General features: G+C 37.7%; 1 protein-coding gene across 1 annotated transcript; it reads right to left on the reverse strand.

The window, feature by feature from the left end:
* Positions 1-1,380: 1,380 nt before the first annotated feature.
* On the reverse strand, positions 1,381-5,493 carry LOC114686114 (zinc finger protein 724-like). The gene is made up of 2 exons (XM_037209578.1): positions 4,763-5,493; positions 1,381-1,451 (listed from the first exon to the last, which is right to left on the reverse strand). The coding sequence occupies exons 1-2, from the start codon at positions 5,364-5,366 to the stop codon at positions 1,381-1,383; spliced, it is 675 nt and encodes a 224-aa protein (XP_037065473.1). The 5' UTR covers positions 5,367-5,493.
* Between the last annotated feature and the right edge of the window lie 6,741 nt (positions 5,494-12,234).

Consider the following 12,234-nt stretch of genomic DNA (forward strand, 5'->3'; position numbering starts at 1 on the left):
TCTACTCATTTTTTTTTTAATGCAGGAACACATCTGGTTCAACTGTGAAAGAATGAGTCAGGAATATAAAGTCACATTAAAGACCATATGAAAAAGTTAATGTAACAGGACAAAAATGGAATTGTCCCTCAAATAGAAAGTAAATTTAACATAAAAGTGAATCACTGCCCCATAGCCAGACTCAAAGAAGCAATCTAGCAGATGCAGAAAAGGCATTTATTTCCTCAACATCCTGCTATGATGAAAACTCTCAAGAAAATAGTGTAGAAGGGAAATGCAGCAAGAAAAAAATGGCCGTTATACATTATACAACAGAAACAATATGGAAACAAAAATTTAAAAGATTAAACAAGTCAGAAACTTGAGCTGATATCACCATGAACATAAAAAGCTGCGATCTTTCCCTCTCAGATCCAACACGAGGATGCCCAGTCTCATCATTACTTTTCTACAAAGCACTGAAGCGTGACCTAGAATTTCCATGAAATAAATAGAAATAGCATGTACCCAAATCCAGAGAGGAGAAGCAACATTATTCACTTTGTCACATGATACTTTTCTGTATGCAGTGAACACCAATATTTACAAATAATTAATGAACTCAGAAATTTCAGGATATGAAAACTTACATTTAAAAATAAGTTATGTTTCTTTTTAGAACAATGAGAAGTCTCACAAAGAGATCAAGGGGATATTCCCGAATAAGAAAGCACCAAGAAGAATCCATTAAAATAAATTAGATTTCCTATGTTATAAACTTTAGCATTTTCATAGGCTCTCCTGAATCCTCATCAGGGAATGGAGGAAATAAAAGATGAGTTTAATTATCAAATTCTTCACCCCATGCTTTAGGGTTTGCTCTGGGATGTCTTTCTGTATGCTATGAATGTGTTTTATTACCATTGGTTAGTAAAGAAGGTGCTTTGGCCTATAGCAAGGTAGGATAGAGTCAGGCGGGAAATCCAAGCAGAGATACAGGGAGAAAAATGGCAGAGCAGTCAAAAGCAGACACCAGCCAGCTACCTGAGGTACAAGATGTATCAGAACATATGTAAAGCCATGAGACATGTGGCAAAACATAGATTAATAGAAATAGGTTAATTTAAATTGTAAGAGCTAGTTAATAATAAGCCTGAGCAATAGGCCAAACAGTTTGTAATTAATATTAAGCCTTTGAATGATTATTTTTAAAGTGGCTGTGGGACCAGGCAGGACAGAAAAGCCTCCATTTACAAATGGCACCCAACATGGGGTACATACATCTACATAAAGCCTGAAAAAAATTTCTAGACACACAAAAACAAACCAAGAGCAGTTTCATAGTTCAAATCTCTCATTACAGGCTGTGGCACTGAACCATGTCCCTGGCTGTGGCGGGCTTCAACTAAACATGAGAGACTCCTGCAGTCTCTCATTGGCCACAGTACGAAGAGGCTTCTCCCAGTCATTGCCTGTGGGTTTAAGAGCAAAGCCTCAGGCCCAAGAACACAGCTTCATACTACTTAATACTGCTTCCCAGACAGAGTTGGGGCGATGAGCATGACTCTCCTTGATATCTCTGCCATGTTGGAAAGCCAAACAGGGTGGAGCCATTGGCCAAAGCAAGTGCTTAGATCCTACCCGTGCCCGCTTAGCAACATAAAACAATGATCAGAAAAAGATTACAGAAACACAATAAAGACAGAGTCAGACAAAAAGGCTTCTAAACTGATCACAATATGTTTGATAAATATGCAGAGGCTTGAGAGAGAGGAAAAAAAATCATAAATTTAAAAGTAATTTAAAAATAATAAATGAGGTCCTTAAAAAATAATAAAAATTTGTACTAAGTCACATAAAGATAACAAAAATACAGAGAGTCTGGATTATATATATTATTATGTTTTCTTTACATTTTGACTATTAATGAACTAATTGCTAGGAAAAATTTAATTACGGGGGCTGCTAAATTAAACCAATATATATTTTAAAGATATTTTGACTTCAAAATTTGGGTCTAAGGATATATTGCTTTGGAAGAGAGATTCTGCTTTTATTTCCACAGAGGATGAGATGCAATAAAGTCTTTGTAATATTCTTTGTAACAGTGTTTTTATTTTTCAATGAGTTAAGGTTGAAGAAACCTCAAAGCCTTGTGACATTATCTCCAGTATGGAGGCTTCTATGTTAACTAAGGTATTAAGAAGATGTAAGGCCTTACAGCATTCTTTACCCAGTTTGATTTCTATTGTGGTGATAAATGCCATGATCAAAAACTAATTAGGGGAGAAAAGGGGGTTATTTCAGTTTACTGGCAGCATATCATCATCAATGGAAGCCAGATCAGGAGTACACAGCATAAATCTAGAGGCATCGGGTAAAGTAGAAACCATGGAGGAATACTGCTTTCTGTCTTCTTCACTCTGGCTTGGGCTCAGCCAGCATTTTTATTCATCCAGGACTTCCCAGCCAAGAGTGGCACATGGAAGGTATACTGCCATCATGCAGTGGTCTAGATTCTGCTACATCAATTAGCATTAATAAAATGACTCACAGACACATCCATGGACCAATTAGATCTAATAATCTACATAACTGAGATTCATGCATATTGCTAGGCTGTGTGAAGTTGAGAGCAGAAGCAAATAAGGACATGAACATCTGCAGTATTTCTTCTCAATAAACATTCTTTGGTGTTGGTGAAGATTAGAATATTATTGAAGAGTTTTCTCATTATTTGGGTGTGTAGAGTTTTGTGTTGAATAGAAATATTATTGAAGGCTGTTGTGTATTATTTGCATATACAGAGTTTCTCACTAGTATGAAGTCTCAGGGGATACTTCCGATATGAAAGCCAGGAAAAAGGCTTGCCATAAACTTTGCATGTGTAGTGCACCTTACCAGTATGAGCCCTATAATGCAGATATAGGCATGAAGAATAGTTAAACACCTGGCCATATTCTACATTTGCAGAGTCTCTCTCATGCATACATTGATGCTTCCTTGATGCTCAACAAGGGGTGAATGATAAAGAAAAATCCTCTGAACACATCTCACATTTCTAGGGTTGTTGCTTAGTATGAATACTTTTCTTTGTTTAAGGCAACAATTCTCAACTTGTGGGTCATGACCTCATTGGGGGGTCAAATGACCTTTTCACAGGGGTCACTTAAGACTATCATATACAAAGATATTTATATCATAATTCAAAACAGTAGCAAACTTTTAGGTTATAAAGTAGCAAATAAAATAATTTTGTGGTTGGGGTCACCAGAACATGAGGAATTATATTAAAAGGGATCAGTATTAGGAAAGTTGAGAACCACTGGTTGATGATATGAGGAGCCCTTAGAGTACTGTCACACCGTTCTCAGTTGCGTTGTTTCCCTCTGGGGTAAATTCCAAGGAGGTCACATAATGTGGATTGAAGGGTAAAGCACCTCACTGTATTCTTCACTTGTGTATGGCTTCCTTGTACTATGATTTTTTTTTTCCCAGAGTAAGGTCTGAACGATTCAAAGCCTTTATAACATTCTCTGGATTTGTACAGCTTCCATTCAGAATAGTTTTTGATATCTCTTAGGGTCTGAAGAAGTATAAAACATTTTATGAACATTCATATTATTTCACTGAAGTTTGATCTTGTGTTGAGAAACACTAGAAAGTTTATTAAAAGGTTTTTAATAATTTTAATGCCAGTGGCATTTCTCTCTAGTCTGAATTATCAGGTGTTTCAAAAGTTCTTAGTAAGTGCAAAAGACTGTGGCACATTCTTCACAGGGTTTCTCTCACAGATGAATCTTTTGATGTTGTTTAAAACCAGAAGACTGGTGGAAGGCCTTGCCACATTCTCCATATTTGTAAGGCCACAGGCAAACAGCTTTTTCATGAATTTGTAACATGATCGTTGGGCGCCAGATGTAGCAGGAATCTTAAAAGTTCTTATTAATAAAATCAAACCCGGGGCCAGTTATTGGGATGAAATGCTGGATGGTCAGAGAGACAGAATAAGCCACAGCTAACCTCACCTGGCCAATTCTCAGCTGATCTTGTTTCCTCAGACTGGAAACCTCTGTGTCCTCATATCTGAATGGCTCTCAGCTGAACTGTGCTGCTAGAAGCTTGAAAGCTTAACCAGCCAAATGCTTAACCAGCCAAAATGCCTTTAGTTTCTGGTCCTCATGCCTTATAAATCTTTCTGCTTTCTACCACCACTCTCTGGGATTAAAGGCTGGCTTTCTGGGATTAAAGGAGTGAGTCGCCATGCCTGGCTGTTTCCAATGTGGCCTTGAACTCACAGAGATCCCAGATGGATTTCTGCCTCTGGAATGCTAGGATTAAAGGTGTGTGCTATCACTGCCTAACTAGTGGCTTTTCTGTTCTCTGACCCCAGATAAGTTTATTAAGGTACACAATATTTTGGGGAACACAATACCACCATAATTCTCTGGTGTTTAGAACATGCTGTGGACATTCTGAAGTCTTTGTCACATTCTTCACACTTGTAGGTTTTCTCTCCAGAATGAATTCTTTGATGCTCCTAAAGGTTTCTGGTACAGTTAAGCAGTTTGCCACATTCTTCACATTTGTAAGATTTCTCCCTGGTGTGAGCTAATTTGTGTTGACTTAGGCATGACTTTTTTTAAAAAAGATTTATGTATTTATTATGTATACAGTGCTTTATCTGCATATACACCTGCAGACCAGAAGAGGGCACCAGACCTCATTACAGATGGTTGTGAGCCACCATGTGGTTGCTGGGAATTGAACTCAGGACCTCTGGGAGAACAAGTAGTGCTCTTAACTGCTGAGACATCCCTCCAGCCCAGGTATGACTTTTTATAGAAGGCTTTTCTGCATTCCTCACACTTGTAAGTTTTCTTTCCAGAATGGATTATCAAGTGAGCTGAAAGAATCCGGGAAGTTTTACAGACCTTGCCACATATTCCACACTTGTAAGGTTTCTCTTCTGTATGAATGGTCTTGTGTTCAGAAAGCAGTGATGGAAAACAGAAGGCTTTACCACATATTCCACACTTGTAGGATCTCTCTCCTGTATGAATGGTCATGTGTTTAGAACGTCCTGATGGACGAGTAAAGGCCTTGCCACATTCTTCACACTTGTAGGGTTCCTCTCCTGTATGAATTCTCTTGTGTATAGAAAGTAATGATGGGGTATGGAAGGCCTTTCCACATATTTCACACTTGAAGGGTTTCTCTCCTGTATGAATTCTCTTGTATACGGAAAGTTGCGATGGAACATAGAAGGCCTTGACACATACTTCACACTTGAAGGGTTTCTCTCCTGTGTGAATTCTCTTGTGTATACAAAGTAATGATGGAAAATGGAAGGCCTTACCACATTCTTCACACTTATAGGGCTTCATTCTTAAATTAACTTTATGGTGGCTAACAGGTTGTGAGTTCCAAGAAAGAGTTATGCCACATTGTTTGCCTGTGTAGTGTTTTTTTTCCTGGTGATTAAAGTTGATAAATGAATGAAAACTGAGCAAAATTCTCTATATTTATGATTATTTTTAAAAATATAAACATTTACTCATACCTTCATTTTTCTATATAAATAATAAGCTGCATTCAAATTTTTAAATCTGTATCCAGTGTAGCCTAATTAAAAAACCACAATAGGTGGAATTTATGTAACTTGCAGTGAAAGACAAAGACCACATCAACATAGAACATAGAAATAAAGGAAAATTAATCAAAGTCAAACATGAAAGGAAGGCATAACATGAACAATTAAGAAAACAAGAGTATTATGCTATTGTAAATAAGCCACTTATAAAATATAGAAATTTTATGACTAGATGAACAGAAAGTATAAAAGTAGTTAAAGTTGGAAGACACATGTTTTCACAGTTTATATATATCTTAAGTACAGACTTTTAGTTTTGGAAGGTATGAAAGTTAGGCTGTATAACAAGAAAACTGTCCATAACAATATTAAATAATATATTTCAAGGACTGAAGACAGGCAGATCTATGCACATTTTATGAGTAAATATCTCTTAATCAACTTATGAAAAATAAATCACGTTCACCTAGAAATTACAGAACTTAGGCAGCTACTGTAAACATAAGCTGACCTAATGGGAAGAGAACAAAGCATAAGAGAATCGATGCATCAACAACATCCTCTTTTCACAGCAAAAGACAGAGAAGGAGATCCTTAAAAGTTGGTTTCCATCAGACCATTGTGAGTCGATGTTCATGATAAAGCTTGGCTTTCTGTTGGATCTCTGGCTCTCACTCTGTCCCCCTTATTCCTACGCACCTATTTGCATGCCAGCTGCTGCTTTTCTCTTCATAGCTGAAGGTCCTTTCCTTTGCTCCAGAAATGTGACCAGGTATGGCTTAGAGGAAGCAAGACCTGTTCATGGAAAAAGGGAACATCATTATTGTGCTCTCCTAGGGATAACATGTCCTCTCCAGGACTGTGTGTATAAGGAATGAGAAAATACAACCAAGGATGGTAGAGTATTAGTTCTTCATGTGTTTCCTTGATGGCCACTTTGGAATGCTTAGGAGAAAATCAGGATTTGCAGATCCTGAGCTTCATGTCCCTCAGTTACAAGGAAAAACATTAAAATGAAAGTGTAAGTATTCTTTAAAATGTATGCCTCCTGCTCATGCCACTTTATAACATAACCACCAATATAAATGATACTTCTAAAAAGGAAGAGGGTAGTTTGTGAACACAAGAAGGAGTAAAATCATTCTAAGGTATATAAATACTCTCTTTAATTTTCTTTAAAACTGGCTCCATAAATTTCATTGTTGGAAGCACAAGCTTCCGTGAGCTACTGTACAAAACAAGCAAGTTTTATACTGACAGTTAAGAGTTCACCATGGAAGTGGTCTGCACCCAGAAACACAAGGTTACTGAAATTCTCCAACATCACATCTCTGTACAAATTCCACTTAGCAGGGCCCAGACATTCCCTCTCTTCTTGAGAAAACTCAATGGCCACATCTGCAAATGATAGCATACCCTGAAACAGAGGGGGGAAAAGAATGAGTACTATACATCATGCTAACTAAATCTGCCAGTAAAACATAAATACCAAGAGGCATATGTGGATAAGAGGATATAAATCTAAAGGTCACCCAGAGAGAGAGGAGAGCTAAAAGAGCTTCTGATATAGGTAAGCAATATTCCTAAAATAAGTGCGATGATGTAGTACTGTGATGTTGCATGAGACTCATTTAATCAAAGTGAATGACAAAAAATCCTAGAAACTTCTACAGATATTAAACTTTTTTTTTTTTTTTTTTTTTTTTTTTTTTTTGTTTTTGGTTTTTTGGTTTTTGGTTTTTGGTTTTTCAAGACAGGGTTTCTCTGTGTAGCTTTGCGCCTTTCCTGGAACTCACTCTGTAGGCCAGGCTGGCCTCGAACTCACAGAGATCCGCCTGCCTCTGCCTCCCGAGTGCTGGGATTAAAGGCATGTGCCACCACCACCCGGCTGCTAACTGTATGTTTAACCACTTATTTCTTTGTGAACACTAGGCTTTAAAAATTTTTTAAATATAAAACAATGTATGTTTGATAAATAAGGTATAAATTCCTAAGGTCTATTTAGGCTAGCCAAAATTGACATATATATATATATATATAAAATCTTTGTCTTTACAACTATATTTATAGTTTAAAATTTTACTTTAATGCTAAGGGATCTTCAATTCAAAATTTTAAGGCTCAGACTTAACAGGGATAAAACTGTAAAATCCTAATCTAATAAAAGCTACTAACTTCTTGTAAATTGTGAAGGATAATTAAGTCGTAAAATTAATGGTCAGTTATAAATGAGTCAGTTCTTTCATGTCCTCAAAACTATGTTTTATAGTAATGGTAAGCACAAATGTACTTCATTTACAAAAACAAGCTTCAGTCTTCTGCACATGTTTTCATACAGAGAAGTAAGTACAAATAAATTTTGCCTAAAATCAGGTATACTTAAGAGATGGTCCTCAAAGTCCTTGGAGATACATTGAATATGACATTTAAAATATTTAATGATTGACATAGAGGCTATCTGGATTATACTTCTCATTCTAATTTATCCTTCTCAGATCTCTGGTGTTGATGAATAACTGTAGCTTTATCAGTTTAACAGCAAAATTAACAAAATAAAAAAATTATTTTGTCTTTAATTACTAAAACATCATATTTAAATTTATGTTCTTATACAGCACAAAAAAAATTAAAAGAACGATGTAAACAGATGAGATGGATTTTTAAAAAGCTAATAGGATTAAGTAGGAATTTTAAGGAAAATAAAAATATTTACTCTGGGTAATATGATGGTGAAGAAATGCAAAGATGATTGCATGTTTTTCAAATTTCCTTAGAGGCCAAAAAGGTTAAACAGAAATTACAAGCATTAGAAGTTAAATTATCTTAAAATTTTCACCTATCATTATTTTGGTGCAGGCTGAGAATCTGTTCCATCAGACTGTCTGCAGAATATATTGAGAACTAAAGCCTCCCAGCAAGGTTTTCCTCCATGGAATTGTTATGCATTACAGTACCAGCTGGATATGTACTTTAATGTTTATTTGAAAAAATTCAGTTGTTTTCTGCTTCAGAATTTTCTATGATTATTTCATGGCTTATTCCAAATATTCTGTTATCTAATAGGAGATTCTTCCTGAGCTCAACATTGAAATTATCCTAAATTTTAACAATCCCAAGTCTAAAATTGATAAAGCGTTAGGTATAAATTCTTAAAATTTTAATGACCACCATTAAGTTGATAGATTTTGCTTGGTTTTTAGTTCAGTACTTGCTCTTAGTCTTATAAGTGATCAGACTCTGGCAAGGGAGGTGATGAAAGGAGGCTCACAGAAACGTATCCTCCATAGAGGAATGATGTTATATAGTATAAAGGCGATACTCCAAGCTTCTAGTGCACAACTAGTAAAGGGTAGACGTCAGCTTGATACCTGAAGCTGTGTCTGTCTGTGTGTGGGGCCTTCTCTGCTATCAGTTTTGCAGAGATCTGTGATCAAATTCACTAGATGCATGTACAGTGCCTCTCGCTCACTACTCAGAACACAGCCTCAAATACAGCACAAAGCTCTGGGAGCTCCAGCAAAATGACCATTGTGTCATATCTGGAACTTGACTTTGACAAATAGCTCTATACATGACCTTCCCAGGACTCTCATTATAACCAAATACTAATAATGATCTTGCTTATGGTAAAAAATAATTTAAGGCATTATGTTACTAAAATCTCTTACAACTCACAGAGTATTGCTACTATGAAATGCCATCAAATACTTCATTGGCAATTAAAAAAAGGGGGGAGGGGGATAGAGGGCTACATTCATCTATATCCCCACATAGTGTGCTATATTTAGTTATGCTAACTTTAAATTTTAAAAATATGCACTTTAAAGAAAAATTCTTCCTCCCTTAAACCATTTTCCCAAAAGGAGATGCAACATGATACACACTGATATATTCTGCAAATAAATGTATGCTAATACTCCTTTCATAAAATTGTTTTCAACCCCTGATATTAAATGTGAAATATATTTCAAAAAATCAGAATAGCAGTTATATTGAAACACAAAAATGGCTGTGTTATTATAATGTAAGATGGCAGAAAAATGTAAAATCATTTAAAGTATATAAATGGCCACAGAAATGCACAGAATAGTGGACTCTGGATAAATTAGAGCACGCATCTAATTGTTGTCTCATTTCAGGCTTAATGAAGAACTGAATTCTCCCTTGCCTCCCCCAGAGACCCAAGAGGAAGGGCATGACACCTGGAAACATGGGGCCCAGTCATTGAGAAGAAGCTGTAGCCCGAGAGATAGGTTCCTATAATATGTTAGAGAGGTCCTTGAAGTTCTAGCTGGAGGTCAGTGAAATTTCTAAAGCCCAAAGTCAATAACCATTATAAGGCTTATGAATAGGAAACATGGGCTAGAAAGAAAACAAAACATCAACAACAAATCTACAAATATGCTATGACTACAACACCTAGGTTAATGGTCTGAATGAGAATTCAGACAACTAACAAAAAGTCAAAATAATAACTGCACATATAATAAAGAATATTAGAAATCAACCATGTAATAAAGTATGAGAAGCACAAGGATGAGGCTGAAAATACCACGGTGATGGAAAACAAATAAATATCTAACCACATGCTGAGGCATAAGGAAGCCTTGACAAACATAAAAGCTGGCAAAAATTACAAGAGCATGAGGAAAGACATTAAAGAACACTAAAGGTCTGCAGGTTAGCTTGGCACAAAAAGAACCTGCAGCAAAACCTGAAGAACTGAAGTGGATCCTGTACACTCACACAGTGCAAGGAAAGAAACTGGGATCTGTATATGCATAGTATGGCATGTAAATCTACATATAAACACAGGCACACAGTCCAGCAGTCAACCAATCAATAACCAGTCAATCAATTTACTATAGAGCACCAAAGGGATTGTAAAAGATTTATTGGACACAATACAGAGAATAAAAAAGGAGAAAAACAAGAAAGCCTGTATGGTGACACAGTTAGTTTATGGAAGGTGTAGGTAGGGAAACAAGGCATTTATGGCCAGCATCATCTATGTTGGTCAAAGCTAGCCTATGCTGTATCAAGGCCTCCCTCATTTAAACAATCAAATTCTCACTCTACCATCAAAGACAATGAACTTAAGGAGAATAAAGAGCTTAGTGATACCCAACGGAAAAAAAAAATTCCACAATAATGGTGGAAATGACAAGGCAATCCAGGATTTGAAACTGGAATTCAATAAAGAGAAAAACTGATGAGGGCTTTAGCTGAGATGAAGATGGAATTGAAAAGCCCAAAAATCCAACTAGGAAAATGTACAATCAAATGAATCAAGCAGAAGGTAGAACGTCAGCACTTAGAGATAAAGTAGATGATCTATGTGAAATAAGTTAAGAATATGGAAATTAAAAAAACCCACAGGAGAGGAACATTGGAAATGTTAGACACTATGAGAAGATGAAACCTTCAAAATATAGGCATAGATGGGAAGAATCCCCATGGATAGACAAGATCTTCAACAATATCATAAAATAAATCTTCTTCAAATGAAAAAAAGACATGCCCATAAAGTTACAAGAAGCATACAGAACATCAATTGGACAAGACCAGAAGAGAAAATCCTCAGGGCATAGTGAAATCTGCAAGTGAACAGACATGTCCATAGGGATAAGGGCTGATTTCTCAATAGAAACTCTGGAATGCAGAAGGGCCTGGAGAAATGCATTCCAAGTCCTGAAAGACCATGACAGCCAATCTAAGCTACTACATGCAGCAAAACTATCTGTCATAGCTAAAGGACAAAGATAATATAAAAAGCATTAAAAATTGTAATCTACAAACCAAACCTAAGGAAAATTCAGGAAGCAGTATTCTATGCTGAAGAGAAGTCTATGCATAGCAAAGAGACTGTGGAAAGAAATAAGAAGCCAAAATTCCTAAAACACAAAGGGCCATTGAGAACACAAACAGCACCACCCAAAATCAGAAGCACAATGACAGTTAACACTCACATATCAGAACAACTAATGTTCTCCATTCTCCAGTCAAAAGACATAGGCCTGGGACCGATTCAAGATGGCGGAGACAAGCAGACGCAGGTAGGCCTGTGGCAGCGGCCCTCAGAGGTAGACTGGCCCGGCGGCAGCAGCTGACAGGGACATTTAGGCCCGGCGGCAGCTGGCAGAGACATTCAGGCCCAGCGGCGGCCCACAGAGGTGGACAGGCCCTGCAGCAGAGATAAGCAGACTGAGGTGGACGAGCCCGGCGGCCGACAGAGACATTCAGGCCGGGCGGCCCACAGAAGTAGACAGGCCACGCGGCAGAGACAGGCGGACGCAGGTCCGCGACCTGCGGAGGTGGACGGGCCCGGTGGCAGCAGCCGACAGGGACATACAGGCCAGGCAGTGGAGACAAGTAGACGCAGGTGGGCCTGTGGCGGCGGGCCACAGGGGTGGACAGGAGAGGGGCGGACGCAGTTTGGAACGGGGACACCCCTAGCCCCAACACCTGGGGAAGAGGCTATCTCCATGGGTCGGAACCAGGGCGAGTCTGGGCACTCTGTCTGGGGACAACCCAGAGCCCAACTGCTGATCCTGTGAAACCCAACAACTTGGAGGTGTTGGTGAGACTCCCCTGCTCAGCTGAAACTCATCTGGGAGAGGATTCAGATGCCTACAGTTTGAAGTCTGAAGAAACAAGATCAG

The sequence above is a fragment of the Peromyscus leucopus genome, chromosome 11, assembly GCF_004664715.2.
Source record: "Peromyscus leucopus breed LL Stock chromosome 11, UCI_PerLeu_2.1, whole genome shotgun sequence".
In the NCBI taxonomy this organism is placed as follows: domain Eukaryota; kingdom Metazoa; phylum Chordata; class Mammalia; order Rodentia; family Cricetidae; genus Peromyscus; species Peromyscus leucopus.